The sequence below is a fragment of the Schistosoma haematobium genome, chromosome 4 (assembly GCF_000699445.3).
Source record: "Schistosoma haematobium chromosome 4, whole genome shotgun sequence".
NCBI lineage: Eukaryota > Metazoa > Platyhelminthes > Trematoda > Strigeidida > Schistosomatidae > Schistosoma > Schistosoma haematobium.
In genome coordinates, this window is record NC_067199.1 from 19,483,214 (window position 1) to 19,495,983 (window position 12,770).

At 39.0% G+C, this 12,770-nt stretch overlaps 1 protein-coding gene across 1 annotated transcript; it reads left to right on the forward strand.

Moving 5' to 3' along the window:
* Window positions 1-2,696: 2,696 nt before the first annotated feature.
* Window positions 2,697-3,296, forward strand: MS3_00007592 (uncharacterized protein; the record flags this gene model as incomplete). Its single annotated transcript, XM_012943891.1, has 2 exons — window positions 2,697-2,789; window positions 3,033-3,296. The coding sequence occupies 2 exons, from the start codon at window positions 2,697-2,699 to the stop codon at window positions 3,294-3,296; spliced, it is 357 nt and encodes a 118-aa protein (XP_012799345.1).
* Window positions 3,297-12,770: the final 9,474 nt, after the last annotated feature.

Below are 12,770 nucleotides of genomic sequence, written 5' to 3' on the forward strand. Positions count from 1 at the left end.
AGTAGTCCATCTACGACATGTCGCAAACTACAGTTACAACTTAGGAAACTCCTCTCTAGTAGTATCCCAAGTCGAAAAAGATTTAGGAGTCCTGATGCCCCATGATTTGAAGTCTTACGCTAACTGTGACAAAAATACCTTCCGAGCAAACCTTGCACTGGTAACGTTGAAGGGCATTTTTGGCCAGTTTGACGGACGAAGTTTCCATACAATCTTCAGTAGTTTCATCCGTCCCCATTTAGAGTACGGAAACATAGCACTCCCCCCTCACTCCAAAAGGACAAGGTCACTTTGGAGCGTATCCAACGGCGAGCCACGAAATCAGTTCGAGGACTCAAATTTAAGCCTTACGAAGAGCGCCTCTATTCACTAGACCTTTACCCATTAGAGTATAGGCGTCTTAGAGGTGATTTATTAATGGCTTATAGTATTCTTAACACTTCTGGACATCCTCTTACACACATACTTAGGCTTAGTTCGAATAATAACCTAAGGGGTAACACCCAGAAACTGGAAACACAACATAGCAAGACGGAATGTAGACTGTGGTGTCAGTTACTTTGTTAAGCCCATATACCTTATTCTGACTCCAAATCAGAAGGCTGCGTGTTCGAATCACGTCGAGCTCACCAATTTTAGTGGCCCGTTGATCTGACTCCAATTAGGATCGTATGGATGTTTGCTATCGCTGATTCTCGTATATCATCGTCGACTTAAATCGCGTTAGTCAATAACGGAATTTAGATAAGTCGAATAACGAGAATCGACTTGTGAATACATATATTTTGCATATGAAGCGAATGAAACATAGCAAAGCAAGATGACACGCAGGGAAGATGGCTGGGAAGCCAACTCCATTTTAATTAAGCGTTACTCAATATTTATAGGCAGACAAAATAAACTACAGACATGTGATGAATCATGGGACATGAAGTGTACACACATATACGCTCATATAAAAAACAGTCTAGATTGATAAGCGAATATATAACAAGGTCAAAGTATGGCTCCAGTAGAGTGAATAGAATGGGATGTCCGAAAGCTAGAATAAGGTATATGGGCTTAACATAGTAACTGACACTACAAGACACAACTTCTACTCCTTAAGAGTTGTCAAGAGTTGGAATTCGCTGCCGGCCGAGCTAGTCCAAGTGACTTCTCAGGAGTCCTTCAAGAGGCAACTTGACCTATTCATAAGGACCAAGGACAGCATCACATTATAATTTACCAATTTATTTTCCTCTTTTATTGTTAACATTCCTAGGTTCCTGCCTGGAGGATTTGGTGATCCCCTGCTACTAGACACGGAAGCCTGTTAAGCGAAAGCTTCTATTCCGTCCACAACCATTTGAATGTAGAAACAGAATATTGCGGGAGTTTTGTTTGGAAGACTGAAGTTTACAGGAAGTATGCCTTTCAGCTCAAGAACAAGCTGAATTGTAGAGAAGGTTTCAGGTATTAATTTGCATTGATTCCATGTACAACACCAATGGGGAAAGGTCAGAGGGTTGATTCATAAATATAATTCTAGGTACTCATTGTTCCAGTTCGTTGGGACGAATGACTGTGGACGTGTACATCCTGTCATGTTATGAACGAGAAAAAATTGACTGTTGAAGTTATATGGATATTAGATGTTTTTAATGGCATCACAGATGACACGTTACGGATGTAGAGCTCTGTGATGGATTGTGAACAAACAGATAAATTGGCTGTTGGCCTAACGTACAAATGAGCTAACACATTGCTCTGCTCCCGTAAACAGGTTTATGTGATTTAATGTGTAGTCCAACAGTTTCACAAAGTCATGAGACCCTCTTGATAAAGCTTACTTGTGTCAATTGGTGCAAACTGAACACGATGCACAGTAAGCTATAAATCGTTCTCGTTGTGCCACTTAAGTCATTATTTACGTGTTAGATTGTATGGCTAAAGATATCTGACAGTATCTTGCAAGATACTGGTTAGGCCGTAGAAAATTTCGGTTGCTGTGCATCTCAAGGTTCATCAGTATTTTCACACGTTTTGTAAACTCAACTGTTAAACCTGACTTCGTACCATTCCTATTAAATCCGAACATCGTGTTATGAACCAAAACAATTAAGCTAAAGACAATCTTCACTACCAGCGTAAGTAAACTGAGTACAAGGGTATTGAGATTTGTAAGTATTAGCTTCAATCGCTTATCATACTTTTCAGTCTGTGTGATTATATTGTTATGCATTGCTTCCTTGACATGCTGACGAACCTTAAATTACATGAAAACGAGCATAAGAATTGGAAATAAGTACTTTATGACCACTAGCAAATATTTTTATAACGTCATCCAAAATGTGTAAATTAATTGCACGTAACTTGTCATTTTTTGACTGAACAATCCTATGGTCGGATAGCTGACAGGACTTCCATAATTTGGAATGAACAACAGTATAAACTATTCATAGAGAATGTGAGAACTGATTCAAAATGGGTCACTGCAGGAGTCGTAGAAGAACAACAACACACACATTCGTATTCCAGAAGGTTGCGAGTCTTCTGGCATTGGCCAGTACGAAAATTGACAATAGCTTTGTCGGTGATTTGAGAACTAATGGTGAAAAGTGTCCCAGTTTAGTAAGTGTGACTTCAGGGAGAACAAAACATCCTGCAGCAAAATGTGAGAAAGGAAAGTTTCCTTTGCAAAATGAAATTGTGTAATGCCACTGGATGTTGAAAGTCGTGCTCCTAAAGTTGCATCCGAAGTCTATTATAAAACCGTAGGTGTTTTAGGTAGTCTCGATTCGGCTCTCGTAAGTTACGGGAAACAAACGGTAATACAGTAAGGAGGGGGAAAAAGGGAAGAAGTCCAAAACAGCGCACGTTTGACTGATAAGTCTTTTTTACACCCCCATCCTAAGGCGGTTACATCCCTTTGTTACACCCCAATCCTGAGTCACAGAATGTTCCGAAAATGTTGCAAATTTGACTATTCTTGACCATAGCGTACTCACTTTCAGACGAAAAGTTTAAGTGACTTGTCTTTGTATGGGTAGAAATTATCGTCGGAATCAGATATTCATACTAAAAGTTTAAGCAGAATCGATTCAGATCCTAATATTACATTGAAAGACATCACAAATGAATGTTATCATATTATAGATCTTGAAAATGATACAGAAACAATCAAACATCCAAGACCCAATTCTTTTGATTTGATGAAAATTTCTCATTCAGATGACGCTATTAATGTTGTAAATCATGATTCGCAAGAACTTCCTCGCCTAAATCGAATCTATGAGGTCCATGATTCTAATTGACATTGCTCTATAATGTCTCCCACTATTTGTTAGAACTATGGAGTATGGCATACTTCCTATTTTTCCCATTCAGTAAATGTAAATGCACAAAATGTGGAATGACTGGCCATAGGGAGGGATTTTGCAAGCACAGCAAAACCTTATTCTACTATCGAATGCCAAAAAGCCTCATTTGTGTTCATAAATTGTCGAAATCTACACCATAATGCCGACAAAAGTATTTATCCATTAATAATAATGATCGTGTTATCACGTTACAGTCACACTATGTTCGATTCTACTTAGATTTCCCTCGAAACGTGACACCGACTTGGACGGCCAAGCATTCATCCTAATGACGACTGCATAAGGACGACATAGGGCATCTTAATCAAATTTTTGGAATTATCAAATTTGACGATCTAATAATTACATCCAAGTGCTAGGTTATTGATAAATCCTTCAATTTATTGAGTCATGACTGGATCATAAAATTAATAAACATTTGATTATCCGTTTAATCGTATTTGTGATCCACATTCAGAAATACTCGATCAGTCATTTATTCTTATTTACAACCAAATATTCCCTTACTCCCATATGACGAACGAATGCTGACAGAAATTTCCTCGTGATTTTCCAGATGATCACATGGGGAGGCCACGATTGAATCCAGCCTCATATAAGGTTGTCTCCTCTGCTAAATCAATGTTGTGAAGAAATATTCAGACGTCATTTGATATCATGTACCAACAAAGAAGACTAGATTATGGACCCAAGGTAAAGAAAATTCATCGTCAGTTTCCTAATGAGTTACAAGTGTACGTAAGATACTTTCGTCATTAGGAACCTACGTGAGTAGTGGGTGTAATCATTGGAAGAGTAGATGATGTCAAGTGGCGTTGGGCCCTAATCACACAATCCTCAAAGCTGAACACGAGACAACTGGGAAAAAACAATGGATTGAATTAGTTCGAATCCATCGGATGGAGTGGCTCGGCCTTGTAGGCATGTTGATTATTGAGTGTAAACATGTACCCTTCATCCATATTAAATATATTGTTCTATCTCTAGCCTAAGTGTGTTCTTCATCATATATTGATGATTGCTAAGATGCGATGAGTTGGTGTAGATAATAATATGACTTCCGCGTAAGATCTTATAGACTAAGCAGTTACACCATGAGAAATCTACAATTTTGGGATTAGGGCAGCACTAATATCATAGAAGACCATAATTCTACAGATGTACGAAATTGATTTCCAAGATAAACGCCTAACGCGACATGCAAGCCACATCCGTGACAGACGAATACATTCAGAAAAAAACCTAACTCGCAATTGCAATCGGATTATTTAAATGATACAGTTAGTTGGGAGCATCAGGACCAGCGCGGAAGAACTGATGCCTCGACCTCAAGAAAATTGTCAGGAAGACAACTGTTCCTTCAACCTCTTCAGTTAGGTCCAAAGAGCAAGCCCAAGTGTTTCCGGGAGGAGAAGTGGTATGGAGAGCCAGTCTGAAGTGGCCTTGCAGATCTATGGTCTACTGTGATATTAGTACTGCGCTAGTAATAGACCCAATCCCAGAAATTGTAGATTTCTCATGGTGTAACTGCCTAATCTATATGATCTTACGTGGAAGTCACATCATCGTCTACACCAACTCATTGCATCTTAACAATCACCGATATATGATAAAGAACAAGCTTAGGCCAGAGATAGAACAATATATTTGATACAAACAGGAGATATAAGGTAACATTCAACAGGGACCACGCCTGCAAGGCCGAGTCATGCCATCCGATCAACTCGAATTCACTCTTTCCACCTTCCCCATCGTTGGGTTTTCTCTGCGTTAAATGTGGAATGGGCTTTCGAGTTGATTGCCAATAAGGCCTGCATTGATAACTCGTTCTCTCTACGAGTTCCAAATGCAGCCGCTTCTGACCCAATAAATAAATTCTGTGAACTGAGAGCATTTAGTGGACGAATCAATGCCCCTCACCGTAGCTCTGACCGAAACTTGCATGGTCTATGACTTTGGCGTCACTCCAGGATTACCATATACAACACTTATATATCGATAAGCTGTTCGTAAATAATAACAATAACAACTCAAGGAGTGATGGGAATAGATACAGGGAGTAGATTGTTGTCTTTATACACGTAGTTATTAATACAAAATTCCGTTCCTCTGATATTTTACCTCAGGGTTGTCGAGCTTGTGAAGTCGCAGATGTGAACTCACTTCCGAATGTTGTACATTTACACTTAGTATCATCTAGCGTAGCTTAAACGGGGCCTTAAGAATGCGGAATCGGTTAAAAATAGAGTTCTGCAATACTTGATCCTTTGTGTATGTGGCGTACCAACTGTAGCAACCATGTGTTATATTTTCCGCAGGTGATATCAAGATTTGAAGACCTACACACTACAGCAGATAGAGTTATATTACATAACGATATAAACGCACTAGTTGTATTAATTCATAGGCAGTCGTTGACAGCTAGTTGAAGAAAAAGTGTGGTGATGAAAACAAGCAACTACGACGACCCATATCACTACGGAACAAGTGAAGTTGTATTACCTTAAGTAATGGACTATAAACATCTTGGAGTCATAACAAGCAAAGAGCTAAAAATTACATGTCTCTGGAAGGCTGCCTCTATCAAATTCTTTAGGACCTTATATGGTGTCGGTAATTTATTTCATTACTTGTGGCTGCATCTAGAATATAAGGTCGGCAAGACCAAGTCCAACGGTGAAAGATCAAAATAGTGAAAGGGTTCTCTAGCCTTTTATAAAAAGACGGTTCGAGACTTCTAACACTGTTTCCATTTAAGAACGATCATCCGAGAGGAAATTCTAAGTAACACCAAAGACCGGGATATGCAGTTATTGTGGTTTATATTAATTTCCACGATTTCCCGTACCATCTCAACTATAACAATTAATAATAATAATTTATTCTTAAATACCAGTCTTTTATATGAGGCCCCAAGCAACACAAAAAGGGGAAATAAAGGGGAAGAAAAGGGAAGTAAAGCGGACGAAAGGGGAAATAAAGGGGAAATGTCGCTTTTTCGCCTTTACGTCGGTTATTTAGGGGAAATGTCGCTTTTTCCCCCTTACGTCGTGTATTTGGGGAAAATTTGTCGACAGTTCTACGTAACGTACAGTGTTTGAATGAACCGCATCGGGAACTGAAGTTTTCATAAACTTCGACAAATTTAGGCACCGCTTAATAAAAAAACAAAAGTATTGTCATAGAAACAATGTACAAAATACGGAACCAGGCATTCGGTTGATACGCATATAGAGTGACTTCGTTTGTTGTTTAGTTAAAGTGTTCCGACATGCTTTGGAGCCATCACAAAAAACTTACGTGATGCAGGTGAGTGACATGCTCTCAGGATTTTGGGTTCATTGTGACTGATTACCTTCTTAGGCCAATAATATGACTTTTTCTGATGTCAGTGAGAATGTTCGTAGACGTAGGGCCACTGTGAACTTGTCACGTTCCCTTGGTTGTCACAGAACCACTTATAATCGGAGGTGGAATAAAATGAGAGCTGCTTTAATGAAAAAATATCACTTTCTTTCGTTCAGTGAGTTTGCTAATGAAAGCACCCTAAAAGGTAACTGAGTTTAACAATGTTGTTTACTTAATTGATAGAAGTAAAGAGAGAAGTCGGTTGTAATGAAAGTACTTCGACTAGTACACCGTCCACTAGCAACATCAATCAAAGGCTTTCACATAATAGTGGTATGAACATTAAATTCGTACGTGAATATCTATCTTATAGGATATACTGAAGTGAACTTGTGCTCTCAAAAGTTCGTGAATCGCAAAGAACTGATGAACGACTTCATGATGTATCTAATGTCAAATACATCTCTGAGCATAAGAGATGCTGATCGGGTTCTGTATGGTCTAAGATTTCTTATCCCGGACATACCGAAAAGCATCAGAGGTGTTCTGAAGACATGTCCAAGTGTTCAACTAAAATTCATCGGCAATGGGGTTTACTACCATCTAGGATTGAAAACCAGTCTGCTAAGATACGTTGAGCTTTGGTTGTGTACTACTGATTTTGACTCTTTAGTTATATGTCAATGTAGATGGACTTTCTATGTCTAGAAGCTCCAATCAACAGTTATGGCCTATACTTGGACGGATCATTGCCCCTCGGCTTAGTGACGTGTTCATGATAGGGATCTACGGAGGGAATAGTAAGCCGGGAGAATTCAACGAATTTTCTGCGGACACAATTTCTGAAATAAAAGAAATGACTGACGTGGGTCTTTTTAGTGTTAAGTTTAATAAATGTATAGCTATTAGGCTGGCGGCTGTTATATGTGACGCACCTGCTCGTTCTTCTGTTAGGTACACGGTAAACCACAACGGTAAGGCAGGTTAGGGTTACTTTCACGACATCCGAGACAAGATGATAAAACGAAATAGAAGAAAAGAAAATCAGGTATGTACTAATTTAAAGTGATAACCTCCCTACGGCTCTGTAGTTACAGTCAACAATACTAACGAACATAACCGTAAGTTCAGCTTCAAGTATTTGGCTGTGCAAAAGCATGTCATTGAGATATGGTTGTGACTTTTTTGTTTGGCACGCGCGTGCCAGTTTACAGGGAAGATCAAATTGTTACGGAAGATACAGTCTTCACTGTGGTGGGTTACTCAGTTTGATATTTTATAAGGTACATCGATCAGTAAGTTGTGTGGTATAACGCTTCTTTCATATGAATGCGAATAATATCAGTAAGATCCGTATTGTCTATATGACAGTCGGCGCGCTACTCAAGACTCTATAATACCTGAAAAATATAATACAAAAAAGAAAGGGGCTCTAATAGCTTCTATAAAAAAAGGAAGACAACCAATTGTATATCACAATTCTGTTTCTAGCACTATATTTTATTTTATAATCACACATAATCCCATACTCTCAGCTCCTTTCCGAATCGCCTCCATTTGTCAGTTGTATGTCCACTCACACCTTGTTAACACTTATTTTCTTTAACCTATTAAAATGCTCTTTCTTAACAAATACCTTAATAAAAGAAAATTATACTGAGTAATCATACCTTAAACATTCCTTCATGAATGTTGGCTATTCTGCCTCTCGTCCTTTCTTTTACTTGCTCCCTCTTTCAGCCCCCTTGTGATATGGAACGAAAGATTTCATCCTGCACCATCCTCAAAGCCTTAGACATTCCAAAGGGACATAAAGTTGCGACATTTAGAAGCTCCCACCTTCAATGGACCTATCCTTGACCATCAGTTGCACATTTGCAACGCAACTTTCATGAAGCGCGCCAACTATGGTACTGATTAAGACCATTCTACATTCATATCTTATAAATTATCAACCCAGCTATGTAATTTACTACAGTGTATATTGTGTCATTTGTATCAATTTGATCTTGCCTGTAAACTGGCATGCCTCATGTAACACACTGTTATTTGAGAATAAATTATTATTATTATTATTATTTTGTTCCGTTCTCAGTCTAAGCACAAATAGTGTTATCGTAAAAGCGTGGCACGGTCAGGACGTTAAGATATAGGTTACATATATTGTTAAGGATTTTGTATGTCGTTATTTATCAGCTATTAACAGCAATTTGTGCACTAACACGTCAATTTTCGTAATGTTTGTGCTTGTTACATATCTTTTATTTCATTTCATTAGTAGCTTGATGTGTTTGTTGCTCACAACCAGGGTGAATGTAACAATGCAGACTTAAGCAAGTCAAATTCACCGTTTATCAAGTCAAAATAGACCGCAATCAAAGTTTTATTCATAAAGAGCTCTGAGACCGTTTACATTTGATTCACTTCCCTAATTATGATGGTGATGAACATGGATGTTGGTTGTTGTTTATAAAATTTAGGTTCAAGCAGTTAAGCGTTAGGCTGTCTATAAATATTGTATAACTTGTTGGTACACAGCCGTAAACAGTTCTATCTATTATAAGTATAATCGTTTTCGACCGAACTAACATTATTGTGTAACGCATCTGAGAAAAATTATATGTGACAGCTGACGTTGATAGTCTTATCTCCCCGCCTTATGAACACATACAGGAACTGTGCATAAGATTACTGTAAGTGCCACGATTGATTTGGTGTTTTTCAGAATTGTATTAAGCTGAGAAGGTCCTCGTTCGTTTTTGCCCTGCAACTTATGGTTTCTGTCACTGAATTGATAGGCTCAAACCTCTCTAATAATCATGCTAATGCCAGTGAACAACTTAGTGAGTTTCTGAATATGGAAGTTTATGTGGAGAAAAAATTTACAAGTTGACGATAACTGTGTTTTATATTGACTACTGCCACATTTATTCATCTAATAAATTATTTAAATATAAATATAACAACTATACAGTCTTTTGCATTATAAATCTTGTTGGTATGTGTGATTATAGTCTAGTTTGGTACTAATACTACTTTGGTTATAGATCTAATCCGACAAAGGTAAAGTTGTCATGTGATTTCCTAATCTGTAAGATCTTACATGGAAATCGATTCATCGTCCACACTGACCCATCGTATCGTGACAGTTAACGGTGATACTTAGTACCTCTGAATGACGCGCTTGTGCTGAGGATAGAATACTATAGTTAATGGCTTCGAAGACCATGTGGTTGGGAAACAGCGCCACTACAAGTGTCCATCCGAATACAATGTCATAGTGAAAAGACATATATACGACACAACATTCTAGAGAAGGTTATAAACCGATGCACTACTACACGTCTTCCAAATGAGCCGCTTTTGAAGGTTGTAACTTTTTTTCACGTGGTATTATTTTATTTTCCTATTAGTCTTTCTCTTTAATTGAACACTTAATAGCGATAAATAATTCGTCACTGCTAGAGTTCTATCAACTTGACACCATATTTAGGAACTCAACGTCATAAATTAATCTTGCTAATTTTCACGCTATCTCTATCACCAATTAACGTTAATATATTTACTCTTAACTAATACTGGGTCTGATCCTACCATAAAACTTTACACGTTCACAAAGATAAATTACAACTATCGCCATCCACTTAATTAAACTTTGTATTTACATTACTTCCGATAATGTCCAGGCCATCTAAAAAACATATAATCTCTCCTGATCCCTATAGCACCTGCAAAAGATCTAAATCAGTCACTAAAGCGAATAATGTGAAACCTTATAAACACACTGATCAGACTGCATCCTACTCTGGTCTTCCCTCAGCCACACTAAACGTGCACTGTTTACTTGGACAAGACATATCACTACCTTGCATCTCGCTTGTCGATATAAACAAGAGCAGTCACATACCGTTAGAGTCGACATCATTTGTCAGTCCAAACAAAAGCATCACATGTTGTGAGCAGTATTTAGACAGTGCTGTTGATTCCAAACACCCAGCAATCTCACAATCGGCCATCCTGAGTAGCGGCCCACGAAGTACATGTAAGCCTGCCTACAACAGACAGCCCGATGATGTAGGTCTTGACTACTCACCCAGACATATACCCCATCCCTTAACTAAGTGTGCTCAAAGTGACCATCCGCTAGACACCAGCAACAAACCTGTATGTAACCATATCGACCTTAAAAACTTTGATATAAACTCCAATAATCTCACCACTGGTAGACCTAAAAGCAACCAAACGGAACTTAGCCTCACCCAAAATATTCAAGACCTATTACCGTACAAATATTTAATCAGTGTTCCAGAAAATCCCGATCTGGAAATTATAAAAAACACTGAAAAAGTAATCGACCATATATCAACTGAAGTGTTGAAAAGACTTCAGTGTATGCAGAATGTCATTGTGTATAATATACCTGATAGTACGAACATAAAGATTGCTAAAAATACTCTACTATAAGAATGTGGATTGTCGCAATCTTGGTGTGTAACAAGAAGATTACGTAAAGCACACACTAAAACCTCCTGTCCCATTCTATTTCACTTTGGTAGTACCACTGAAGCTAATCACCTCCTCAATAGTCAGTCATTACTGAGGCGTATTCCAACATTTAAAAAGATTAGGATCATTCATGTCGGAACCGCTATCCAGCGTCTAATCTGCAATGGAACACAAACTGATCAACCGAGCTTACGTAGCCGCGGCAGCTACGGCTCTTGTCACTGTACAAATCCTAAAATATCATACACTGCCCCCCCCCAAAAAACGGAGGCACGTCGGATACTGCTATTAGTCCTAAGGACAAGACCGCACATAAAGCAGCTACAACCACTCACCCTCAGCCCGAACACTCAGCTACCCCAAAATGCCAAACCACTCATGCCTCAATAGCGTCCAAGTATTACCCTAGCGGCCCCTGTAAAATGCCTAAAAATGATCCTCCCAGGGATTGCGTTAACAGCTACAAACTCTCAGACACCGCTGTACGAAACAATACCAAACTCTCCGTAAAAACCCACCAATACTCCAGCACCCCTAACCCAAAACATGCACCTTCTCATAGCAATAGAATGCCCTACAACAAACGTAGTGAACTTTCAACGCCCACTCATCCTGATGTGAAACGATACTCGACAAGAACCACACCCACACGTGATACCCATAAGTCATATAGTGTCAACCTTGTAAGCCCCATGAACCAACACAAACTATACACAACAGAAACACCTCTCTTGGCAACAGTAACAGGCATTCCCTCATTCCTTACCAGAAACATACAACCTCCCCAACTAACCACAATAGGACTAAAATTGCCCACCACACACAAGGAAGTCATAACGTTGGCCTACTTGGGAACCCACCTACTAATTCTAGGTACTATCTAAGTCAAGCCACCCAATACAACGGTTTAGTCCCCCCTAATTCGACATACACACTATCTCATCCTTTTTTATCTCTCTCCCCCTCAACATTACTGCTATGGGGTCTCCAAATGTTGAGGGCGACAATCCCACTATTCTGAAACCATCTATATACTCCGATTTAATGGGGAGTGGCACATCCTACTCAACTTCGATAACTGTCCCTAGTCTTAAAAACTCCTTGACTGAACCCCCTGATCATTCCCCGGACACATTACCTAACCATTCAACTCTACCTTCCACTCTTAGATATACTTCTTTCACCAAAACCACACCCGACTACCCTTCTTGCATTAACCCTACTGATAATAAACTAAACGCTCATCAATATGGAGTCAACGCTCCCAATTCTCCCTTTTCCCATGGCAAAACAGACAAACCACTGGGCTTACATCATATCCTTCTACTAGACAAACAGTCACCGTACCTGACACTTATGTTAACGCTCGATCTGTACAAAGTAAGATGACTTACCTACGCACCCTATTACTTCTAAACAATCCCTCACTTGTTTTGATAACGGAAAGTTGGCTGTCCTCCGATACCACAGACACATATCTACAAATAGACACCTATGAGCTCTTCCGCTGTGATCGAGTCACCAAGAAGGGTGATGGTTGTCTCGTTTATGTAT